The sequence below is a fragment of the Pteronotus mesoamericanus genome, unplaced genomic scaffold (assembly GCF_021234165.1).
Source record: "Pteronotus mesoamericanus isolate MK-2021 breed Mesoamerican mustached bat unplaced genomic scaffold, CSHL_Meso_final scaffold_54, whole genome shotgun sequence".
In the NCBI taxonomy this organism is placed as follows: Eukaryota; Metazoa; Chordata; class Mammalia; order Chiroptera; family Mormoopidae; genus Pteronotus; species Pteronotus mesoamericanus.
In genome coordinates, this window is record NW_026555321.1 from 41235225 (window position 1) to 41262727 (window position 27503).

The following is a 27503-nucleotide window of genomic DNA, read 5'->3' on the forward strand; positions in this document are numbered from 1 at the left end:
TGAGTTGCTCAAAAACTCAACAAAGGATCACCAGGCATACAAAGAAACAGAGAAATGTGGTTCAATCAAAGGACCAGAATAAAGCTCCAAAGCCAGCTCTAAAGAAACGTCTATGAACCCTCTGTCAAGAAATTTAAAATAACTGTTTTAATGATGCTCAATAAGCTAAAAGAGAATAAAAATATACATCTAAAGGAAATCAGGAAAACAATGTATCAACAAAATGGGAATATCAATAGAAATTTAAACTATAAAAATAACTAAACAGAAAATCTGAAGCTGAAAAATACAAGAACTGAATTTCATACTGAACCCAGGTTCTGCTGCCTCTCACATGAAAAGCCAATAGTTAAGAAGCAAGTGTTGGTGCAAGAAAAGACAGCTTATTCAAGAGCCAGCAGCTGGAGAAGATGAGGGACTCTCATCAAAAAGACCATTTCAACATTTCAGTGTAGGCAGGGAATTTATGAGTGGGACGAGCGGGGAAGAGGAAGGCAGAGCAAACCAAAATGGAGGTGGCCTTCATTGAGTCAGCACAGTCTGATGCAATAACCATCTCAGAGCTGGCCAAGCAATGGTCAGGTTTTCTTCAGTCAGAGGCGAGCAAATCTCTTGGAGCCAAAATGCCTGAAGCCTGGTGTCTTCTTCCTTTGAGATTAGCTACTAGAATCCTTTAAGCAAGCAGGTTGTTTATCCATAAGTACATGTGAATTTACAAGTCATCATTTATAGAAACAATGCAAAAAGAATGGTGGGGTGAATATTTCTCCAGACATATTCAACATCAGAGTTGATCAGGTAGAAGTGTCAGTGAAGTTAAAGACAGGTCATTTGAAATCATTGAGTTAGAGGAATAAGAAGGAAAATGAATGTAGAGTGAACAGTTTAAAGCAGTGGTTCCCAACATTTTTGGCACTGGGGTTTCATGGTGAGGGTGAGGGGTATGGGTGGAGGTTGTCAGGGGAGACTGGAAGTGGAGCTCAGGTGGCTGTATATCAATTGCAGGGGGTTGAGATCTTCCTCTTACACACTCTTAAAACCCGTGCCTACACTTTGCTTGCTCACCTGCCACTCACCTTCTGCTGTGCGGCCTGGGTCCTAACAGGTCACAGGCCAGTACCAGTATGCAGCCTGGTAGTTAGGGACCCCTGGTTTAAGGGACTAATAGGATATGATCATGTGGATCAATGGATGAATTAGGGAAGTACCAGAAGGAAAAGAAAGTGTCTGAGAACTTATTTGAATATATAATAGCCAAAACTTCTCATATCTGAGGACATAAATGGATACACCAATCTAAGAAGCATACAAACTCCAACTACGGTAAACCCAAATTGATCCATACACTAAGACACATTATAATCCAACCGTTCAAAGACAAAGCAAGAATCTTGAAAGGAACAAGAGAAAAGCAGGTTCTCACGTATGAGGGAGCTTCGTAAAATTATAGGCATATTTCCCAGCAGATACCTTGCAGGCAGGCAGGGAGTAGGATGATACATTAAAAGTGTGGAAAGAAAAAAACCTGTCAACCAAGAATACTGTATCTGGAGAACTGTCCTTTTTTAAGTATAATTTATTCATTATGCTATTGCAGTTGTCCTCAATTTTCTCCTTTGTCCCCCTCTGATTCATATCCCACTTCCCTTCAGCAATCCCCACCTCAGTTCATGTTCATGGTTCATGTATATCAGTTCTTTATCTTCTCCATTTTCTGTACTATAATTATGAACAGTAAAATGACAACATATTCACAACTATCAACAGCTGAATATAAAAAACAAAAACAAAACTAAGCGAATAACTAGAGCAGGAAAAGAATGACAGATATGGAGAACTGCTTTTCAAAATAGATTAAGAAAATACACACACACACACACACACACACACATGCTGAGGGAATACATTACCACTAGACCTGCTCTTCAAGATACCCTAAAGGGACGCCTTTCAAGTTAAAAAGAAAGAATGCTGTATAGCAACACAAAGCCATAATAAAGTGTAAAGTATAGATTATACATAAAAGAAAGAAGGGAATCAAATCATGTCACTACAGATAATCAACAAAACACAAAAGAAGGGATTAAGAGAGGAAATAAGGGACAAAAAAACTATACAACATAATGAAAACAAGTAACAAATGCCAATTGTATATCCTTCCCTATGAGCAATTACAAGTGTAAATGGATTAATCTCCCCAAAAGACAGATTGGTTGAAAGGATAAAAGTACAGGATCCCATGATTTGCTGCCTGTAAGGGACTCAGTTTAGTCCCACAGACACATAAAGGCTAAAAGTAAAAGAATAGGAAAGATGATCAATGCAAATAGTAACAAAAAACAACAGAGCAGTTGTAGTGATATCAGACAAAAATAGGCTTTAAGTTAAAAACTCTCACAAGGGACATTATACATTATGTAATGATTAAAAGGTCAACTCATCAGGATGATATAACAGTTATAAATATTCACTGAACAGCACAGCTTCTAAACATATGACACAAACATTGACAGAACTGAAGGAAGAAAGGCAACACAATCATAGGGGACATCAACACTCTGACTTTCCATAAAATATAGAACAGCCAGACAGAAGATCAATAAGGAAACAGAGGATTTGAATAACACTATAAACCAATTAGAGCTAACAAATATGTGCAAAAACTTCACCCCAAAATAGCAGAATACACATTCTTCTTCTTTTTTAAGAAATATTTTATTTACTTTTAGAGAGAGGGGAAGGGAGGTAGAAAGAGAGGGAGAGAAACATTGACGTGACAGAGAAACATTGACTGGTGGCTTCTCGCATGCCCCCAACCAGGGACCTGCCAGCAACCTAGGCATGTGTCCTGACCAAGAATTGAACCAGCGACCTTTCAGTTTGCAAGATAAAGCCCAACCTACTGAGCCACACTCATCGGGGTCACATTCTTCTTAAGTGCACACAGAACATTCTCTAGGATAATAACAGTTTAGGCCACAATAAAAGTCAACAAATATAAGAAGATTTAAATCATATCAAGCATCTTTTCTGATCACAATGAAATGAAACTAGAAATAAATAACAAAGGAAAACTGAAAAAAAATCCACAAATACATGGCGATTTAACAACAAACTCTTAAATAACTGATAGGTCAAAGAAGAAATCACAAGTGAAATTAGAATATTTTTAAACAAATGAACATAAAACCCTATCATATCAACATTTATGGAGATGCAGTGAAAGCAGTGCTAAGAGAAAAGTTTATAGTTGTAAACACTTTTATTAAAAAATTCTCAAATGTTATCTTTCTTTATGTTAACTTTTAGGATATAGAAATTTAGTATGTGAGGGTCCCTGAAAATGAAAAAAAGTCCAGCAATGTCTCCCTTCCTTTTTTTCACGTTAAGTAATTGCTCTTCTGAGCCTTATGTGTAGTTGTATACACATAAGGATGAAAGCTCTACATATGCACTCCACTGTTCTATTGGTCACTGGGACAGCAAGACAGTTCCAAAGAAGCTAAGCTCAACTTCAGTTTCCTCCTCAGTAAAATACAAAGACAACCATACATGCTGCATTGAATTGTGGTGCCTACAGAATGGACGATGTACATAAAGCACTTAGAACAGTGCTCAACACACGCAGTAACTACTCTGTGGATAATATCATCACCAATGTATTCAGCATATAGCTAGACAGGTTGGCTCTCTCTTCACAGGTAAAGGAGTGCACTGATATTATTTTAGACACTAGATTTCGTAATTTTACCTTCAGGTCTTCTCTCCACTCATTCATACCATAGCTCTTAGAAATTTCTGGTTGGAAAATCTGCATTTTTGCCATAGATGTAGCCAGACGAGTCAAAGACTGACGACCGCTTCCTCCAAGTCCAACGAGCAAAGCATTTCCACCAGACTGCTTTAGAATTCGACATATTCGTGATAAATGTTCCAGCACATACCTACAAATAGCAATATTATACTTGAAAATATAAGTGCAAATGTACATTTACCCGTAACTACTGTTTTACTTTGCTAGAAGGATAGACTTTGCTGTCCCATACTAATTTTAAAGAGGTAATAATAAAAAGTGTGTGATTTTTCAAAAGCAGTTACAATTAGAACATTGGATGCAAAGGAAACTAAAGTACAAATTCAGGGAATGTAATATACAAATTATAGAAATACAATGAAATTGTAACCACTTATGTTAATTTTTTTAATGAAAGGATTTCCATGTGAGAAATAGGAAATCAGTTATTCTCAAAATAAAAAATTCAGGGAAGACAGCCTCATTAGTAAGTAGGGAAATTAAAGTTGGAGCCACTTTCCTTAGACTGGCCAAACTTACTATAAGTCTGGAAATCCTAAATATTGGCAAGGGCAAGAAACAACATAAGCTCTTAAAGACAATAATTATTTTTTAAGGAACTTTGGCAAAGCTTAGTGAAGTAGAAGATGCTATGTATCATGACACAATAATTTCACTTCTAGGAATATAGCCTGAAGGAATTCTTACACAGGCACCCAAGGAGACACGAACATTCAAACCTTTGTTTTATAATTGCAAAAACTAGAAGACACCTAAAAATGTCTCAGAAGAATGGCTACATTGTGTAACATTTATAAAGTGTAATGCAATGTAATAGTAAAAAAATCATTTTTTGCGTGTGAATTTTAAACATGTAAAATAAGAAAATGCATATATGGGGGTAAGCAAAAGTAGATTTACAGTTGTGAGTATGCAAAACATAGTTTCTTTTTTATTATTATTTATTAATTATTGTATTATTTTCCATAGAAACAACTGTAAACCTAGTTTTGACCACCCCTGTATGTTTGGGAACACACACATGTAGGAAAAGTCCAAAGACGCATGAGTTATCTTTTACTCCTACAGGGTACAATGGGGATGCAGTGAGTGAAGGTTGGCTACACAAGGGACTTCAAATAAATTGCTAATAATTTATTTCTTAAGCTCAGTTATGGGTACAAGGTTGTTTACCATAATATTTCTCATACCTTTTTATGCATTTAATATATTTCACAATAAATTTTTACAAATGGCAATTTCAACCATTAATATCAAACATAGGTACCTAAAAATGACGAGATTCATTCTTGTTTTGTGAGTTTGGTTATATTCATCTAAGCACTGGTCCACGATGTTACTAAAATGATGAATATTTGGAATTTCAATATAAACTCTATCATCTCCTTCAAGGTCAGGATTCATATAGTCACCAAACATAAGATTTCTTAAGTCCTTTTCAGTCACCTATAGAATGAAAATCAACAAATTATAAAACAAAAAAAATTTTTCTAAAATGTTTAAGAAAATATATAAAATTTTGTTTTGTTCACGTTATAGGATAATTATCAATTAGACAATGCTTTTAAATATTACGGTAGTACATAATACAGTTATAAAATTAGTACCTGAAATTATATCATGCCTAGGAAATTATATATGCCTAGGAAATAAACAAAGAGTTTTTTTTCTATTAAAAAAAAGGTTTTCCCCACTCTCCAGAGGCTAGAGAAGTCATTTTGAGTGACTTTCATTTATTGAGTAGTTACTAAGATTTGGTCACCATGTGAAACACTTTACATCCATTATATCATTTAATCTCTATCATATAGTTTTACTCTTTAAATAATTTCTATGTTACATACATAATTCCTCTAAAGACAAATCTTTTAAAAATAAATACCTATCTATGAGGAAAGTTAAAAGAATATGATCATTAAGAAGTAGTAGTTTTTACCAACAGAGACAAGAGGGAAGGAGGGAGGGGGGCGGGGGAAAAAGAAGGGAAGGGGAAAGTCAAGGAACATATAGCAAGGATTCATGGACAAAACCAAAGGGGAAGAGTTGAGGGAGGGAGGGAGGGGGCAAGGGAAAGTGGTGGGGGGGAGGCAGAGACAAATGTATTTGAAAAAATAAATTAATTAATAAAAAAAAAAGAAGTAGTAGCTTTTAAAGATAAGTTGATTGCTAAGTGAAATAAACCAGGTGGTGAAAGACAAATACCATATGATCTCATCTATAAGTGGAACCTAATCAACAAAACAAACAAGCAAGCAAAATATAACCAGAGACAATGAAATAAAGAACAAACTGACAGTAACCAGAGGGGAGAGGGGAGGGAGATAATCAGTAACCAGAGGGGTGGGGAGTAGGAAGAAGGGGAAGTGTCATCAAGGAACATGTATAAAGGACCCATGGACAAAACCAATGGAGGAAGGCATGAGATTGAGTGTGGGAGGTGGGAGTGGGTGGGTCAGAGGAGAATGGGGGTGGGGAACAACTGTAGTTGAACAACAATAAAAAAATAAATAAAATTTTAAAAACCAAAACCAAATTGTGAAAATAAAAATATAGTTGGCAAAAGAAAAAAAGATAAGTTGATTGTAATAATTCATGCTACTATACTGTTTTAACTTAATGTTTTTAATCACTAAATATACTCACTGGTGAATTCTCTTTCCTCAAATGTGAAAAGACACTATCAAATGATTCTTTAAAATGGTCCTTTATAACAACTTTAGTTAAATTGAACAGCCAGTATCGATCCTCATCATTAATGAGGCGATCATAAAACACTCGAAGAACCTCATGCACAAACAACCGGATCATGGTGTGCTTGCTCTCCACGGCATCCCTTTCAATGAGTAAGCAGCCCTGGATGACACGTGCAAAATCCCTCAAGTTGAAAGTGTAATGAGATTTTGTGGGAGTGGGCAAAAGATTTTCCATGGATTGTTTATATATCTGAATATGAAAGAAAAAGCAATAAAGCAAAGATAAAATGCTTATAATTAGCAAATCCATATAACAAATTGTATGTTATATAAAATATTTTATTTATTCTATTGGATTATATTGGCTTGGAAAATTGCATAGTATTTAAGCCTAGCATGGTATATGGCGTTTTGTTTTGTTTTGTTTTGTTTTGTTTTGTTTTGTTTATAGCACTCAACCAGACATTATGAATTTCAGGGAACTTAATATTATCTGATTCCATCCAACCCCAAGAGACAACAATGCTTTTATTTCCCAGTTACTATGACTGCCCCATTTAAAGGTGAATGACCTAGAATTAAGTAGTTAACAAAAACTTTAGCAGAAAGTGAAATCAGAAAACTCATTCTGAAGCATTCCAAATGAAGGAGAACATAAAATAATTTCCTTTTGAATACTATTGACTTCAAAACAAACCAACCTATCCTCTCCCTTCCCTTTTCTTTTTTTCTTTCTCCCCCTTCTTCCTTCTATCTTAACTGGCTATAATATGGAAATAAAGTATCTTTTTACTATATGCTAAATTCACCAAATAAAGTTTAATATTTTCTTTAAGGAAGATAAATTGAATTCATTTATAATGTTGCCTGAAAAAGACAAATGAATTTATTTATTTATTTATTTATTTATTTATTTATTTGTGTGTTCTATGATTCAACGCCCTTCCTTAACTTCCACACTTGGTAGGTCTATAATGCACTAAAGACAAAGGGTGGAAAAAGGATCCTTTCTGTATCCATTCTGCCTGACCAACTGCTCTCTCTTTTCAGGAGATGCCTGAAATATAAATATCATATTTTATAAATAGAAGCATTTTCTGTATGAGAATATGTATAGTAATTACAATGTACTATCTCTTTGCTCATAGTTTTTATATTTTAACAACACAAATTTTCCACCAGAATAAGGTAACTTTGAAAAGATACAATGTTCTTGGAAACTGAAGGAATGATTGTAGGGGGTCCTTTTTGCTTCTGGTTGCAATGATCCCAAAGTGGAGTTTACTTTATCAAAGATCCAGAAAGCTCACTTCAAGGAGATTATCACTGACTTACCTTGAATACATTTTTTTTTCTTTTACCATTAGCAATAAGACTGGCACCGACCTCTGAGCAGAGGCAGATAACAAGCTGATTAAATTAAGAGCCTCTCTTTGGTCATATGGGCAGTCTTGTTTTCTGTTCTCACCCTTGTGTTTCCTTGTAATTTTTTCACTGCTAATCCTAAATTGTGTGATATGGCTAAAAATAATAAATTTATAAGCTGCTTAAGTTTATTTTACTTTTTAAGACAAACATGAAGAAAGGGAGGGAAGAAAGAGAAGAGAAAATGTATGAATACCAGAGTAGAAACCTGACAATTTGGGAAATATCTACAATGTGGACGTACTGGTTCTGGATGGTTTCCTTATAACAACCTTGTGAAATAGGTACTAGCTCCCATTTTAATAATTAAAAAAATGAGTTTCCGGCAGCAGGGAGTAGGAGCAAATATAATAGTATCAACAATTTTTTTAAAAGAAAAATAAAAACAAGTGGAATTAGTTTTAATAATATACTTTGTTAAACCCAATAGGGCCAGAATATTGTCATTTCATTATATATAACAATATGAAAATTATTAATGAAATATTTTATATTCTCAAAAAAACGAGTTTCTGGAAGGCCAAGTTACTTGCTTAACTCCATATAGCTAGGAAATAGCAGTCAAGGCTCAAAGCCTATAGTTTTCCTAACTTCAAAGCCTTCTTAACAGCTTCTCTGACACTAAAGACCAAAGTAGATGTCTAAGGGATTACAAGTTTAAAAAAAAAAACCAGTAAGGACCCAAAGAGGTATATATACCAAAAACATTTTCTATTGCATTATTTGCTCACCTCCATAGTTCCACTGACAATTTGGTTTCCAATCAAAAAGTACTCTGGAGGAAATTCATGAGTCCTAAGGTAGAATGCTACAATTGATGAGAAAATTCGGACCATTGTTTCGTCACTAAAAGCATTAATAGTGCAGATATTGAAATGTCGAATAAAACGGGGAGTGACTGGATTTCTTCCACCACCTGGAAGGCCCATGGCAGCAATCAGCTCTATGTCTACCAATGTGATTTTACTTGTGTCCTTAAGGTCATACCTTGAAAATACATAAAAATTCAAAATGATCAGTTATAAAGCCAATAAGATGGCATGAAATGTAGATCTCTCTAGAAACTTAATCTGGTTTTAGCTTCTCTAAAAGGAAGAATTTCAGATAATGTTTGGAGTAGAGGAGAACTTTTTTTTTTTAAAGCAGTAATGTTTCTCCTTTCAGTGACACTGATTTTGTTGCCCAGAATTCTAGGAATCAAGATTGTCCCTTCCTTGTTCTTCCATTTCTTTCCTCCTACTCTTCTTTCCAATTTGACTCTTTGCTTGTCCTCTTCTTACTCTAAATCCAGAGCATGGATGAGAGACCAATCTGTGTGTAGCTGCTTACAGGCACGGTGATCATATGTCCCATTTTGCCTAAGATTCTGGTTTGTGCTTCTCCTGGAGTAATTATTAACATTCCTTTTACTCTCAGAAATGTCCCAGCTTGTACAATAAATTATATAGTCATCCTATTTACGGCAAAGTCCTGACTTCTTTTTCTTGTTTCAAATGTTATCCTTAAAACACATAAGGACATCTAAACAGTAGCTATATATAATACTTCTGTTATATAAAAAGGGACCCATTAGAGGAATAACAAATCTCCAAAGACTTTTTAATTAGAAAGGGGTATCTAAATGGCTCAATTTAGTTGGAATGACTCAATTGAAAAGGTTCTTATTTTCAATAGGTCATTAAGTCCTTTAATACTGAAGTTCTTTAAAAAATGGGGAGGGTGGTAGGAGAAATCTGTATAGCCAGTCCTTAGTCTAAGAGCACACTAGAAAGTATGAAAATGTGATTTGGTTTTTGGCAGCAACCATAATTGCTGTCAATAGGGTACTGGCTAAGTATATTATGGCAAGATCCATACAACTAAATAGTATTAAAAGCCAATATAACATGAGACAAATAACATGGATATGTGTTCAAGATAAATATTTACGTGAAAATACATTGCAAAAATGTGTAATATGAGTGTATTTTTACAAAAATAAAATTGTATTTATAAAGAAAAAACCCTGAAGTGATTGGGAATACAGTATTAACAGTGATTACATTTCAAAGGAAGTATTCCCAGGGCCTGCAGTAGTAACAAAAATGTATTTCCAAAATAGGACTTAGCTTCAAAATTAGTCTACCCTTGCCTTGAGATAAGAATAATGGTATATTGGGGATTAAAAAAGTATATTTAAGAGAAGAAAATGAAGAATTAGTAATCCTAACTAAAAGATACAGTGTTAGAAACTAACCATATCATCATAAAATGGGATGGAGGGAGTGCAGAGTCAGCTATGAAATTGCTGTTAACACCACGCCACCTCACAGATACGGTAGTCCCAAACAGCCACAAAGGATACAGGGAATTTAAAACAGTGGAAACATAGGGTGCTGATTATAATTACTTAGGTTGGAGACTATCCATAAATTATCAGTCCTGAAGGGGTGGTACTTTGAAAGATATCTCTAAATTATTTTCAACAATTGAAAATGACAGCTGAAAAGGAAAGAATTTGTTACATTGCTGAATACGTACATTTCCAATACTGGATTATTAACCTATTATCTAACTCAAACATTCAGAGGAAAACATAGTATTAAAGAGGCATAAAAAAAGTCTTCCAAAGTTTTCTGTATAAGAAAATAAGAATAACCATTTTCTTTTATAAATAACCTGAAAATATGTATTATTTTGCTGTGAAAGACTAAAATAGAGAGAACAAAAAATGACCCTAGCATTGCTAATTTAAGACTTCAATTAAGTAGTTACCAATTCCCACAGTCAAATAATTGTCGTAATAACTCAATAGGAGGTTGAGCTCCATATTTCTCCAATGCAGGCATATTCATGTCATCTATAAAAATTATACACTTCTTTCCCATTGGCGGTCCAAAAACTCCTTTGCGTCTTTTATCCAATCTAGCCATAATAATGTTCTAAAATATAAAGAAGAAAATGTAGTAACCATACTAACATAAGAAAAAAAGGAATTTAAGTCTAATTATATACAGAAATAATGTCAAGCAGCACTATGTGCATGTGTTTATTTATATTTATGCACTTTCAGAGTGATAGCAAAGTTCATATTCAATGTCATTCAAAACATTTATTGAAACCTTTCTATGTACTAAGAATTGTTACATACATACATATTTATATATTTATATTGTACACACATGCACATACACACACAAAATATTTTTTATTGGATACCCAAACACATAGCTATTAACTTTACTACCTAAAAGCAGTAACCTAAATTTGCAAAATTTGGAGATGAAGGGAATTTTATAGGTTTTAAAACAATGGAAATGAGTCCCATAGGTCAAGAGAGTTCGGACACACATAAATTTAGGAATGGATGATAAAAATGGTAATTAGAAAAGCCTCAGGCAAACGTTCACCTTGGCCCTTTTGAGGGTAAAAGGTGGGATGCACAGCTACATGATTCTTGTCACAGAAGGTATACAATAGTCCATGGTTTGAAAGATCATACACAGACAGAGCTTCTATAAGCAGCAAATGTCCCTAAGGATAACCTAGGAGAGTCTAGCAAGTTCTCTCTCACTCTCTCTGCCCTGACCCTTCTATTAAAAACTCCCTTCTCCATTTAAGAAATCAAGTGTTGCTTCTCAACAAAGCAAACAAATGAGCGGAATAGAACCGGGGACTTGGAAATAAAGAACAAACTGACAGTGACCAGAGGGGCGGGGGAGGAGGATAATGGGGGAACGAAGGGAAGGAGCAAGCAAAGGACCAGGAATAGAGGACTCATGGGCACGGACAAATGGGGGGGCTGACTGTGGGAGTGCGGGGGGATGTGGTGCGGTTGGGCAATGGGGAAAAAGGTGGGACAATGGTAACTGAACAACAGTAAGCTTAAAATATATTATTATAAACACATTTGTTGCTTCTTCTTGGGCTTAAAGAAAATGTGACAAACCTCAGTAATCCAGTATTAATGCAAATATGTTCTCTCAAACATTCGGCCTCAAAACCTGACTTTTAAAACTTACTTGTAATGCAAAAAATTAGAGTTTTGATGTTTTACTTAATTTCATAGAAAATTTACACAGCTGCTCTTTTAATATATGGTTTTAAACACTAATCAAATAAGGCAAAAAAATTTATAATTATAGACCCATGTTTCTGGCTTTAAACTAACCTGAACCTGGTTGGCACTGGTCCGTGCAGAGAAATTAACATAGAAAGGAAAGTACTTGTCCTTTTCCAAGTGATTCATTAGCTTATCCTTCACATACACTGATTTTCCTGTACCCGTTGGACCCACAAAAAGCAGTGGCCTTTAGGAAAACAATGAACATATCATTCAAAAGGGGAAAAAGTCAGAATACATTTCTACTAAGGGAAGCTGGAGTAAATGATTGTTTTCAATAATCAAATCATCTTCATCTGAAAACTCACATTTTAATCTATCATTGTTATATCATGAAAGACTGGTAAAGTAACAATTGGCACACGTTTATGCTTACTGTTACTTAGACTTCAATAGTAACAAACTATTATTTGAAAAGATGTAACATTACTAAATGCAAACACACTCATAAAACAAGTAATAACATGCTTAAATTTTCAGAAAAGAAAGCCAAAGTTTGTCTACTTAGAAAAATAATGTATTTGTATCTTTTAGTTAGCAGTACAGGCAACAGAGTGTTGTGTGGAATAGACTAATGACATGGTGACCAGAAGATACGTTTAGGCTGTTTCAGAGTTATCCCAATAGCATAAAGTTTGTGTGAGGAACTTAATGACAGCAAATTCTAAAGCTAAAAGTTATGTGTACCTACTAAGCATTTTAGAATCAAGTCAGAGTTACTGAAAATACTTGTCTAAAAGCAAACTTGAAGGAATTCTCCATTCAATGGGACCTCAAGAAGGGCTTCTCATTCTTAAGTGATCATAACTAATTTGAAAGGGAACACAATATTATGAGTTTATGTTCACAGAACTCTTAAGAAATCCAAGTTTGAGAAACACTGAATTAAAAATTAGCACTTTGCATGATAACTTGACACTACACAATATATAAAGACAAATGCAAGAGCTGGCACTAAAACTAAGCAACAGCTCTCAGAAGGAGTGATCTAAATAACCCAAATTATGATAATATTAATTTTTAAAATTGTCATTCAAGTAAAACATAAAATTAAAGTTCTTTTAGAACTACAGTAACCTCTGAGAATTCATCAATGTGTCCCAATCTGAGTACTACTTGCCTTATGAAAAACTATTTATTAAAACAATTTTAATAAATAAAATACTGTTCTTAAGTTGGGGTCCATGGACCAACTGGAGAAATTCTTAGACAGTATTCAGATAATCTGTGAACTGGGATGACAAAAAGTTTATGTCTTTATTTTCACTATCCTTAAGTAAAATGGAGCAATTGTATTAATAGTACCTGTGTCTTTGTCACCAGTAGAAATCATAGATATTAGACTAAATATTATAATTGTTAGTGATAAATCAAAACATTACTTATGCCATGACTTTTTCAAAGTTGTGACTCACTGCTAGATCTTACTATTTAATGTGTTAATAAAGAAGCAAATGTATTACTACTATAGCCCAAATTTGTTCAACATTTTAATAAATTTACTTCAATATGTGGTGTCTTCTGTAATCCTATGTTTATATTACTCACTTAAAAGCATTATTCTGACATGGCTCATAGCACAAAAGAACTCCCATACTAGAATTCCTTGGAATTGGCAAGTGCCTTCCTTGTCTAAAAATGTTTTAAGTATTAGCCACTAAATACAAAAATGCAACTATAAAATAGGGATAAAATAATGTTCCTTCATAGTTATTTTTTCTGGGGTTTTTTTGTTTTTTAAAAAAGATAAAGCTGCCACAAAATTCATTCAGAAACAAGTTCTTTATAAATAACAAATCATTACTTTCATGCATATTATGTTAGCTTCCCTAGTTCAAATAGTATTAATGATAAATTATGCCTCATGTTTTAAAAGAAAAATGACTACAAAAAATATTATTAAGGAAGTTGGTATGGGTATGCCTATGGTATGTGGTAGGCTTTTGATCAGTTTCATGTGCTCTTTTTTGATGTGCTCTTCTGATTTAAGTCTGAGTTTTCCATGTTTATCTTAAGTTACAAAGAACTAGAATAAGACATATTTGAAAACTTCTAAATATAATGGGAGGATGTGGATCATGGTTAGTCTCACCTCAGGAGTGCAGTGAAGCTTTGAGTAGAATGCATGACTATTTAATAATAACACTGATTTTCAGTCTGTTACAAATAAAAGAAATATCAAGTGGTTTATGAGGCAACAAAGTATGATGACAAAGGCTTTGCAGTAGGCAATAGGAAACCTGGATTCTAGGTTTGCCACTAAAGAGCTGTCACTACGGGCATGTCAATTAGTACCCCAGGGTCTCAATTACCTGAAAATGAATGAATGACCTCAAAGTTTACTTCAAAATATCTTATGACCCCATTAGAATGACACTGTTATGTTTAAAGTATATGTTATAAGAATTTCTTACTTTGCATAAGTAATACTCAAATTCATTAGAAATGTATATCTAATTGTGTCCATTGTAGGGACTATGATATCTTGAATCTTGACACTTTTATCTCCAAAATTAGTACTTTTAATTAATTCATTCCAATGGAGCCAGCGACCTCGGTTTTTCAACTACAAGAGAACATAAGTTTTAAAATATTATAACCATGCACTTGCTATCTGAAAGGCTCTTTTTAACACAGTTATCATATTTGCTTTTAAAAACTTTATAGTCTTTCTGCTTTTTGTATTATGAAGTAATAGTTTCATTCAAAATAGAGTATATAACATTTTCAAGTCATGAAGCACCTTAATAAACATCCATGAATACACTCCCCAATTTAAGAAATATATTTTTCTTTAGATTAATTTTCCTTTTCAATGGTAATCTGAACAATGTAATGAAATTTAGTTATCATAAATCCTAATCCTAAATCATAAATTCATTTATGAATTTATGACACAGCCATTGTCATTTGTGGGTGCTGGGCCTTTTGTACACACCAACCCTAGTCACCCTGCAAATACCGAACATTTCCTCTGAGCCTGATTCGCCTCATCTGTCACATGGGCATTATTTTTACTTTGCCCATTTCAGAGGAGGGAATAATGCTCAGAGATGATAAGTGACTTGTTCAAGGTCACTTAGCCGGTAAGTGGTGAGACTGAGATTCACATCCAGATCCGCTAACTCTAAAATTTCTGAAATATCTGAAATATCTAAAATTTCAGATCTTTTTGTATCTATATCCTCTTAACACTCCAATCTTTCCAAATCACCTTCAAGATGTCCTTTCACATACATCAAGTATTTATTTGACAGGTGCTATCATGTAGCTCAAGTTACAATTTACTGATGTTTCATTTTACATTCTCATATATTAAAGGGACAATAATCTAACTAGAAACAAAATATCATGTGAACTCACTATGTTTATTTCTCTAAAATTATTCTTTTTGGCATTTTGATCCAAGCTGATATTCAACAAGGACATATCAAAATGGCTGATCTGTTACAGAAATTCTTCTGAACCAGGGGTTAAACATTTGCTGTCCTGTCACCCTGAGGACCTCCCTGATCCATGCTCCCCCCACTCCTCCTCCACCATTATCTTCCTCTCCAGGTTGTCCAACCATTGCCTGAAGATTCCAAGGCCTCCTACCATTAAGCAACAAAGTAATTAAAACCTGGCAAAGTAAGGGGTCTTCTGAACCCTACTTCAGTACTATGGCTGGCAGCTAAGAATCTTTCACTCTTTTCTAGCAAATTGTGTCTGAAGAGTAGTAAATTTGCAAAGTTGATTAAATGTTTCATATCCTTAATATTTTAGGTTTTGGCTTTTATTTGTTCAAAGTTATATATGCACATATTATAGATGTAAAAATTTTACAAGGTTAAGAAAAACTGGAGTTGTGCTTACCTCCTCCCACATCAAATTAAAACAAATTTTACCACATCAAAATTAAGACAAAAGTATAGAACAACCACCCTTGAGAACCACCTGAAGACAAGCTGAACAGTATTCCTATAACTAAGGATATAAAGAAGCAGCCACACAAAGATGCAATTCACACTGCTCCTACATCGACATGTGGTGATTAAGAATCAGGAGGGATATCTTGACTAGAGAAGTCCCCCCTTAGGATAAAGGGGACCCACTCCGCACCAGACTCCCCATTTGGACTACCAATGCCAGGAAAAGGAGTCCGCACAACATTTGACAATGAAAATCAGTGGGGATTCTGTCCAGGTGAGACAGGGCTGTTCGAGACGCAGGTGTCCTCTTACAGGGCCTGAACACAGACTCACTCACTCACAAACACTTCACAGCAGCTCAAAAAGTGCCAGGGACACACCGGGAGGAACTGAATTGTCTGGTTTCAAAGTCAGGGATGGAAGGGCAGCTCCTGGACAGAAGTCCTGGCAGGTGCCATTGTTTCTTTGTTGAGCCCTCCCCGCACCCAGCCTGCAGGCAAAGGAGGGCTCCAAATCTGAGTCTCCATCAAATTGACTATTTGCCTCACACTGGGGATTCCCTGGAAATGTGCTCCACCCAACTCACTCACAGGCCCAGAACTCTTTCAACATCTGTTTCTTATAAGCGGCCAGTGTCGAGGTGCTGTGGACTTTCCTAAAATCTCTCAAAGGTCCACAAACTGCAAACAAGAAGTGGCTAGTCTTGACTTGCCCCTTACCACTTGCTGAGTGTTCCCATGGCTGGCATTAATGGCAGTGGCTCTCAGTTTGCAGCTAACCATCTCCCAGATGCCTCTAAGGCCAGAACAGGTGACAACCATCTGCAGATCACTGTGTAGCTCCTACCAAGCAGTCCTAGACTGGACAGAGGCAACAGCACACTTTGGCCTGAAGTAGAGCCTCTTCCAAGAGGGCTTGAAACCAACACACTCATTGGCTGGCTTCAGACCAACACCAGAACACTACCCCATTAGCTCCACAAACAACATACCCAAAGAGTAGACTGGGGAGGGACCAAAGTCCTGCTAAAGTGAATCCTGCTCTTTGGAATCAGCCCCTGCACCACAGTTCATCACTGTCATTTCTTGCAGCCCATCAGCCTGAGGGTCAAGCCCTCCCCCCCATGTTTTAACAGCAATCAAGGCTCAACTACAGCAAAAGGGCACACTCAGCCCACACAAGGCATATCCCTGGAGTACCCAGCTCAGGTTACTAAGAAGACTTCATCACTGGGCCCCATAGTATACCCACAGCATAGGACCACTCTGCCAAGACCAGGAGAATTAGCATATCTACCTAATACAGTCAAACCTTGCTTTCTCAAATGCTTCCCATCTCAAGTAATTTGGTTCTCGACCAAGTTACTCATGGAAAAAATGTTTTGGTTGTCAAACAAAACTTCGGTTCTCGACCTGACAAACCTTTCATGCTGATACCTGTATGAACAATCTTATCTCTCAAGTAACAAACAATAGAGGGAATGCAGAAGATGAGTATATTCATTTTTTTAACAAATTGCTTCTTGAACTGCCTTCAAGAATGAATTATGCTCAAGAACCAAGGTTCCACTGTACTTGAAAACAAACACAGGGAGTCCACTAAAATGAGGAGGGAAAGACATGTCCCATATAAAGTGACAGGATGAAACTTGAGAAAAAGGTCCAAACAAAATGGAGAAAAGCAATCTACCAAATACAGAATTCAAGACACTTTATAAGAATGCTCAATGAAAAAAGTAAGAATTGTTCAATGAACTTAAGGGTAGAGTAGATGAACTCAGTGTGAACTCCAACAAAGAGATGGGAAGCACAAAAATGGAGATAAAAAGCAAAAAAAAAAAAAAAAGCAGTTAGAATGAAGAATACATTAACCAAAATTAAGAATACAGTAGAAGAAATCAACAGTAGATTAGAAGAATCAGTGATCTGGAAGACCAGTTAATGAAAAACAGCCAATTGCAACAGCAAAAAAGAAAAAGAATTTTTAAAATGAGGATAGAGGACTTAAAGATGGTGGAGGAGTGATGGAAGTCAAACTACCTCTTCCCAGGACTAACCTGGAATTACAAATAAATTGTGGATAAATCACCTGGAAAACAACTGAACAATAGTAAGAGAGGAGCCTTAAAACCTTGGACAGACAGAGGAATCGGCTTCAGAAAAACCTAACTGATACAGAGTGAAGTAGATGCTAAAGAAGGTGGAGTAGGCACCCACAGGAAGTAGTGCAGAGGGATATTGAAACAGCTAGTTGGATCCCCCTGAGAAGAGCTGGGTATAGGTGGGGATCTCCAGCCTCCAGCACCAGAGCTCAAGAAGTACACAGATAACAGCCAACTACGGAAAGCAGCAGGGTTGCTCTCTGCCAGAGATAGGCAGCGGGAGATGCAAAGAGCCTTTTAAAGGGCCAACGCATAAATTTTTATTTGCAGCCACTTACCCTGGCTTCAGTAAATACTTTCTCATTCTATTACTTGCCTTTTAACTCTTTATATATGTATATTACTATATAGTCTTAAATGTTTAATGTAGTCATATTGTCAATTTCTTACTTTATAGCTCCTGGGTTTGAATATTTTACTTCAGGATAAGAAAAATATTATTTTGTATTTTCTCCTAAAACTCCTTCGATTTTACATATTGATTTTTAACTGACCTGAATATTTTTGTATAATGTGTGGAAAACGGCTCTATATTTGTTTTATTTCAAGTAATAGTGATTCATGCACCTTATTTGTTGAATACGCCTTATTTTATCCATTGATTTGAAATACCAATTTAACCATATATTACATTGTTAGACAGATATATATGTTTCTAGAATGCTCATTTTATTTCATTGCTCTACTTGATTATTTCTGTGCTGGTGTCATGTTGTTTTAATTGCTGCGACTTTATAATTGGTTTACATTTTTTAATATTTTACAGCAAATTTTGAGAAAAAAACAAATAAAATCAATCAGAATTTAAAAAAAGAGAAAGAAAGAAGGAACTCCTACCTTTTGCAACAACATGGATGGAACTTGAGAATATTATGCTAAGTGAAATAAGCCAGGTGGTGAAAGAAAAATACCATATGATGTCATGTATAAGTGGAATCTATTCAACAAAATAAACTAACAAACAAAATAAACCATAGGCAGGGAAACATGGAGCAGACTGAAAGTGACCAGAGGGGATGGGGAAGAAGGACAACAATGGAAAGAAGGAGAAGGGACTAGACAAAGAACATGTATGAATGATGCACGGACATGGACAACAGTGTAGGAATTGATTGTGGGAGTAGGGGTGGGGGGATTGGTGAGGAGAGCAAAGGGGAAAAATTGAGACAACTGTAATAGAATAAATGTGATTTTAAAGAAATAAAAAAATCTTTAAAAAATAATAAAATAATTATTCAAAAATTACTGTTTAAAATAGTCTTTTTGTAAATCCTATTTTAAAGTGCAGAAAATAGATTTAATTTAAATCTGAAATTGTAAACTATTCTTAAAGCAAGTTTTTCTATCTTTCCACATATTATAGGAAAAGAAACTACAGAGAAGGAACTAAAATTCTAACCACAGGATACAAAATAACTCTAGCATGGGAACTCGGAACTTTTGCCTGCTGATTCAAGACTTTGTGGTTTATAGTTTATCATTATAATCATTTTATGTCATACCTCATACATGTAATCATAGACTAAGCCTTTTTCATCAAAGTGGCATTCCCATTTACCCACAGAATGAGGCACTGGGTTGCTTTCATCTTTTCCCAGTATGATTAATCGTAAGAAAGAATCAAAAACAACACGACCATCTGTATCACAACTTCCTCCAATGGACCAAATCAAAGAAAATATAAAGCAAGCCTGTTGGTAAAAAGAAAATAATGATTAATTTAAACTATTTAAAAGAAATTTTTAACAAATTAATTACAATTTAACATATTAAGGCCTGGTTACCCTACTTGGAAAAGATCATATCTATAAATAAAATTGACTGGAGCACAGCTAAATCACATGAAGAGTCTTTCTCTGGCAATATCTGTCTAAATTAAAAATGCCCATGCCAAGTAATCTAGAAATTTCTCTTTTAGTACCTTATCCTGAAATATATTCCCACCTGTTAAAATGATATATGTACAAGAAAATTCACTGCAGCATTGTTTGTGATAGCTAAAGTTTAGAAGGAACCCAAATGTTCTTCAATAGGGATCTGCTTAATTGGACTATGCTACATACACTGAAATACATGCAGCTGATAAAAAAGAAGGTAAGATATATTGTGAGAAAAGATGCAAACAAGTATGTATGTTGTGCTAACATGTACAAAAATGTATACATATAAGAATATTCATTAAATACCTCTAGTAGGCCACCTAGGCACTGGTAATAACCCTGAGAGTGGCTGGGGAACTGGTATGGATGGAAAACCTACTTTTGCTTTTTGAATTTTACCTTAGGCACATGCCTTACCTGGTTTAAAAATCTATCAAATATATATATATTATTTATTTACTTATTTTGAATTTATTTTTTAAATACATTTTATTGATCATGCTGTTACAGTTGCCCCAATTTGCCCTGCTTTGTCCCCCTCCACCCAGTACCCCCATTCACTCCAGCAATCCCTCACCTTAGTTCATGTCCATGTGTCATGCATATAAGTTGGTTGGCTACTCCATTTCCTATACTGTTCTTAACATTCCCCTGTCTATTTTGTACCTACTAATTTGTACTTCCTAATCCCTGCACCTTTTCCCTCTTCTCCCTTTTCCCACTCCCAGCTGATAACCCTCCAAATGACCTCCATATCTATGATTCTGTTTCTGTTCTACTTGTTTGCTTAAATTGGTTTTTAGATTCAAATATATTTTAAGAGAAAAATTCCAAACAGATTTCAATCTATATTATTCTCAAAATGATTCTGAACTACTTAAATAATTTTGTGAGTTTAGGTTTACCAACAGAATGAAAAATTTCAGGAAATATATAACATGAAGGTGACATAGGTGAACTATTCCTAGGGTACTTTTATTTTAAAGAAGGGTAACACTGATACATAAGGAAGAATATTAAAAGCTAGTTGTGAGAAAGGTGGTTCCAAACTTAGGGAGAAAGGAGATATAAATATACTTCAAATATGTCTACTCAGTTTTGTCTGAAGTGGTAGAAAATAAGACAAAGGGGGAGGGGAAATAAGGAATTATGGGTATCAGCGAACTGTGGAATGTGAGACGCCTGAAGTAAATTTTCTGTGGGAACAAGATGAAGAGGAAACAATAGGAGGAAACTAGGACACTGCTACTGCCACAGAATAGAAGAGAAGAATAGAAGAGAAGAGAAGAGAAGGCAGACTGAGTAGAGTGTATAAAGACTTTAAGAATGAGGGGATAGATGGGAAAGTAGCATATACCAGAGAAGAGAACAAAACACCTCTTTCTTTTGGCTCCCTCACAGTCATGTGCTCTGGGCTTCTCTGACCTTCAGCCATTAGCTAACTTGGACCACAGACTCCTCTCTACCCAAATGCTCTATGGATTCTGCCATCAATACTCTACCCACCTGATTGGATGCCTGCTCCTCATCTTTTGTAGCCAGCTTCTTGCAGTCTACAGTCTGGCTTAACATTAAGACAAAATCAATTCACCTAAAGTCCATACTGAATTATATTAAGTTACCTTATTGTGAAGCAAATTATTATATTTTACCAATAACAGGGTATATTTGGTTCATTATGACATATTTTACTTTTTTAAAAAAGTGTTTTTATAAATCAAAATACCAGGTCAGGGCAACTTTAATGTCTTTAGCTATGCTTTCAGTTCACACCAAAAAAAGCCAGCTCTAGATTGCAAAATGTCTTTCTCAGTACAGGTATCATTTGTCACAGGCATATTTCATTCTGTAATGAAAAACCACATTAAGAAAAATACCAACCATAATCCAAACACGAATGTGCTTGCTTGTAGGATCATTTTCTACCACATCGCAGAGTAGTACTTCAAAGAGGCGAGTGAGAGACACAACCAAATTGCTATCACTTGTAGGAATCAGTTCCTGCAGAGTTAAAAGAATATATTTTCTTTCATCTTATTTGAAAAATAAAAGAAGATAAATATGTTAAAATCTGATAAAAGGACACATGGTTTTTACAAGGTCTTTATAACATTTCAATTTAAAGAAATGAAACTGTATGCATGATTAAAAAAAAAAAATTCTTGAGGCCCCAAGATGGTAGAGGAGTAAATAGAAATTGCACAAACCTCTTCCTAGGACCAAACCGGAATTAAACTAAATTATAGAAAAATCACCCTGAATAACCAACTGAACACTAGCTGGAAAGAAGCATTATAATCACAAACAGACAGAAGAAGCCACATCACCACAACAAGAGTGGTACAGACCACAGAGGAGGCACAAGAAGGCTGGTTGGGCTCCCACAAGTGACATCAGAAATTCCAAAAGGATATTTCAGCAGCCAGGGGGTTCCATGAGAAGTGTAGTTTCTAAACCCCAAGGTGGGCTCCCCAGCCTATGGTACCAGATCTAGGAAAGGAACCCAAATAACATACCACTGTGAAAAACAGCAAGGTTTCTGTCCACCAGGGAGAGATGGCTGGAGACAGAGAGAGCCTCTAAAGGGCCAACATATAAAATTTTGTTTGCAGCCCCTTAACCTGGGTTCTGGCAGAAGGAGGGCACAGTGGACTAGAGATGCATGAGGAGAGTCTGGGGTTGGTGGCTCTGGGGAGAAATCTGAAGGGACAGCTGCCAGGATCCCTGTGCTGAGTCATTCCCCATACTACAGAAACCATCTTTCTCAAGCAGGGGACTCTTTTCCACAGGGCATCGGTCTGAGGGGAAGGAACTGCACACCCCACTACCTGCAAGAATTACCCTACCCCACACTACGTAGCTTAAGCTGGGCTGTTGGAGATTGCCGTCTTAGTGATTAAGTTTAATAACTAAGGTGGATCTCTGGGAGCTCTGAGACTTTAGCTGATCCTCCCTTAACATTTACAGACTCAACATAGGAGCGCCTGAATATGTAAAGCATATCTTGATGAACATAAAGGGAGAAATAAACAGAAATACAGTCATAGTAGGGGATTTTAACACCCTATTGACTTCAGTGGATGGATCTTCCAGACAAAATATCAATAAGATGACACCGGTGTTAAATGACACATTAGATCAAGTGGGTTTAATTGATATCTTCAGAGCATTTCACCGCAAAACAGCAAAATATATATACTTTTCAAGGGCACATGGTATGTTTTCTAGGATAGACCACATGTTAGAACAGAAAACAAGTCGATAAATTTAAGAAGATCGAAATCATATCAAGGGAGTTTTCCATCAGGAGGATATAACCCTTACAAACATATATGGACCCAACATAGGAGCACCTAAATACATACAGAAAATATGGAGGTTTCTAAGAAGGAGATCATCAGCAATGTAGTCATGATAGGAGATTTTAGCACCCCACTGTCAACAATGGATAGATCTTTTAAACAAAGAATCCACAAGGATATTGTGTCATTGAACAACACTCTAAATCAGACATGTCCAACCTGCAGCCCATGGGCCACATGCAACCCAGGATGATTGTGAATGTGGCCCAACACATTCTGGTTGGGCCAAAATTATAAGTTTACTTAAAACATTGTGAGATTTTTTGGGGGGACTACATGTCACAATGCATTTATGTATTTAATGTGTGGCCCAAGACAACTCTTCTTCTTCCAGTGTGGCTCAGAGACACCAAAAAATTGGACACCCCTGCTCTATATCAATGGAGTTAATTGATATTTACATAACATTTCACACACAAAAAGCAGAGAATACATTCTTTTCAAAAGCACATGAATCAGTTTCAATGACAGACTATTTGTAGGACACAAAATAAGCCTTAACAAATTCAAGAAAATTGAAATCCTATAGGCATCCTCTTGGATAACAATGTCTTGAAACTAGAAACCAACCTCAAGGAAAAAACTCAAAAACATTCAATTACATGGAGACCAAATAACATGTTTTTAAATCATGAATGGGTTAACAATGAGATCAAGGATGAAATTTTAAAAAGTATCTGGAAACAAATGAAAATGGACTAAAAACAACCCTAAACCTATGGGATACAGCAAAGACATTCCTAAGGGGGAAGTTCATAGCAATACATGCCCACCTGAAGAAGAGAGAAAAATCTCCAATGAACAACCTAACCTTACATCTAAAATAGCTAGATGAATAACAACAAACAAAGCCCAGGGTGAGTAGAAGGAAGGAAATAATCAAGATCAGAGCAGAATTAAATGACATAGAGACTGAAAACACAATCCAAAGAATCAATGAATCCAGGAGCTGGTTTTTTGAAAAGATAGATAAAATTGACAAACCTTTAACTAGACTCATCACGAAAAAAAGAGAGAGGACCCAAGTAAATAAAACCAGAAACAAAAGAGGAATAACAACTGATACCAAATAAATACAAAGGATTGTAAGAAATTACTACGAACAACTATATGCCAAGAAATTGGACAATCAAGGCAAAATGGATGAATTTCTGGAAACATATGATCTCCCAAAACTGAATCAAGGAGAACCAGAATGCCTGAACAGTCCAATAACAACTAGCAAAATTGAAGCAGTAATCAAAAATATTCCTGCACACAAAAGCCCTGGACTGGATGGCTTCATAGGCAAATTTTACAAAACATCACAGAAAAGCTATCCTTCTCAAACTATCCCAAAAAATTCAAGAAGAGGGAAGCCTCCCAAACTCTTTTTATGAGGTCAGCATTATCCTAATTCCAAGACCAGATAAAGACATCAAAGAAAGAAAATTACAGGCCAATATCTCTGATGAACATAGATGTTAAAATCCTCAATAAAATATTGGCAATCTAGATCCAGCAATTCATAAACCGATCATACACCACAATCAAGTGGGATATATTCCAGGGATGCAAGGATGGCATAATATTTGCAAATCAATAAATGTAATATATCACATAAACAAAATGAAAGGCAAAAATCACATGACCATATCAATAGATGTTGAGAAAGCATTTGATAAAATCCAACACCTATTTATGATAAAAAAAAAAAACACTCAGTAAAGTGGGAATAGAGGGAGTTGCCTCAACATAATAAAGGCCATATATGAGAAACCTACTGGCAATATCATACTCAATGGGCAACAACTAAAAGCGTTTCCCTTAAGCTCAGGAACAAGACAAGGGTGCCTGCTTTTACCACTCTTATTCAACATAGTACTGGAAGTTCTAGCCACAGTGATTAGAAAAGAAAAAGAAATAAACAGCATACAAATAGAAAAGAATGAAGCAAAACTGTTATTATTTTCTGACAGCATGATACTGTACATCGTACAACTATGATCTCAACAAGAAAACTACTCAACCTAATAAGTGAATTCAGCAAAGTAGCAGGATACAAAGTCAATATTCAGAAATCAATGACATTCTTGTATACAAACAATGAAGTACTAGAAAGAGAAACTAAGAAAAAAATCTCATTTACTATCGCAACAAGAAAAAAAAGTACCTAGGAATAAATTTAAGTAAGCATGTAAAAACCTCTACTCAGAGAACTATAGAACATTGAAGAAAGAAATTGAGGAAGATGGAAATAAATAGAAGCATTTACCTTGTTCATGGACTGGAGAATTAACATGATTAAAATATCATGCTACCCAAAGCAATCTATAGATTCAACACAATTCCTATTAAAATACCAATGCAATATTTCACAGATCTAGAATATTCCAAAAATTTATATGGAACCAAAAAAGACCCCAAGTAGCCTCAGCAATCCTAAGAAGAACAAAGTTGGAGGGATTAAAATACCTGATACCAAACTATAATACAAGGTCACTGTAATCAAAACAGTCTGGTACTGGCATAAGAACAGACACATAGATCAATGGAACAGAATAGAGAGCCCAGGAATAAACCCCTCTATGGTCAATTAATATTTGATAAAGGGGGCATGAGCATACAATGGAGTAAAAACACTCTCTTCAATAAATGGTGGTGGGAGAATGGGACTATTATGTGCAAAAAATAAAACCAGACCACCAATTTACACCATACACCAGAATAAACCCAGAATAAAGGACTTAAATATAAGTCGTGGAATCACAAAAGTCCTAGCGGAAAACATAGGCAGTAAACTTCAGACATCTCATGTAGCAGTATTTTTGCTGATATATCCTTTAGGGCAAGGGAAACAAAGGAAAAAATAAACAAATGGGACTATATCAAAAAAGTCTGCACAGCTAAAGAAACAAACCATCATCAAAATGAAAAGGGAATCAACTGTGTGGGAGAACATATTTGCCAACAATATATTGGAAAGGGTTAATCTCCAAAATATATTAAAACCTCACATGACTAAACACCAGGAAGACAAACAACCCAATTAAAAAATAGACACTAAAAAATAGGACCTGAATAAACACGTCTCCAAGTTGACATACAGATTGCCCATAGACATGAAAAAATGTTCAATTATCTCTTCTCATCAGAGAGATGCAAACTAAAACCACAATGAGATATCACCTCACACCTGTCAAAAGGGGCATCATTAATAGATTGACAAGTGCTGGTGAGGTTGTGGAGAAAGGGGAACCCTAGTACACTCTTGGTAGGAATGCAGACTGGTGCAGCCATTGTGGAAAACAGTATGGATTTTCCTCAGAAAATTAAAAATGGAACTGCCTTATGACCCAGAAATTTCACTGCTTGGAATATACCCTAGGAATCCTGAAACACCAATGGAAAAGAACTTATGCACCTCTATGTTCAAAGCAGCACTATTTACAATAGCCAAGTGTTTAAAACAGCCCAAGTGTCCATCAGTAGATAAGTGGATTTAAAAACTATGGTACATTTACAAGATGTAATACTACACAGCAGAAACAAAAAAGGAAGTTCTTCCTTTTGCAATAGCATAGATAAAACTGGAGATTATTATGCTAAGTGAAATAAGCCAGTTGGTGAAAGACAAATATCATATGACCTCACTTATAAGAGGAATCTAATCAACAAAAAACGCTAATGAGAAAAATAGAACCCGAGGCAGAGAATCATGGAATAGACTGACAGTGCTAAGAGGGGAGGAAGGAGGTGGGGACTATTTGAAAGAGGGTGAAGGGATTAGTCAAAGAATATATATGAAGAACCCATGGACATGGACAACAGTGTAGGAACTTACTATGGAAGCAGGAGGTGGGGTAGGTGGAAGGGGATGAAGGAGGAAAACAATTGGGACAACTGTAAAAGCATAAACAATAATAAAAAAAATGTTTTTAGATGTACCCTTTGGTTTCCTCTTTGACAACATGGTTGTTAAAGTGTGTTACTTTGTTTCCATGTATTTGTGAATTTTTTTGTTCGTTTGTTTTCTTGCTGTTACTGACTTTTAGTTTTATCCCATAGTGGTTGGAAATGATACTTGGTATAATTTCAATCTTAAATTTAGAGACTTATTTTGTTATCTATCCTGAAGGATGTTATATGTGTGCTTGAGAAGAATGTGTATTCCAC

At 35.4% G+C, this 27503-nt stretch overlaps 1 protein-coding gene across 1 annotated transcript in view; it reads right to left on the minus strand.

Annotated features, from left to right (window-relative positions):
- Positions 1-27503, minus strand: part of DNAH12 (dynein axonemal heavy chain 12) — a 230243-nt gene that overhangs the window by 81671 nt on the left and 121069 nt on the right. Inside the window, exons 34-42 of the mRNA XM_054561819.1 lie at positions 21868-21987; positions 19609-19797; positions 14449-14600; positions 12083-12221; positions 10687-10853; positions 8664-8919; positions 6458-6757; positions 5082-5260; positions 3752-3944 (exon numbers count right to left, since the gene is read on the minus strand). Of these exons, the coding sequence (XP_054417794.1) occupies positions 3752-3944; positions 5082-5260; positions 6458-6757; positions 8664-8919; positions 10687-10853; positions 12083-12221; positions 14449-14600; positions 19609-19797; positions 21868-21987 (1695 nt within the window). The remainder of the gene's footprint in view (positions 1-3751; positions 3945-5081; positions 5261-6457; positions 6758-8663; positions 8920-10686; positions 10854-12082; positions 12222-14448; positions 14601-19608; positions 19798-21867; positions 21988-27503) is intronic.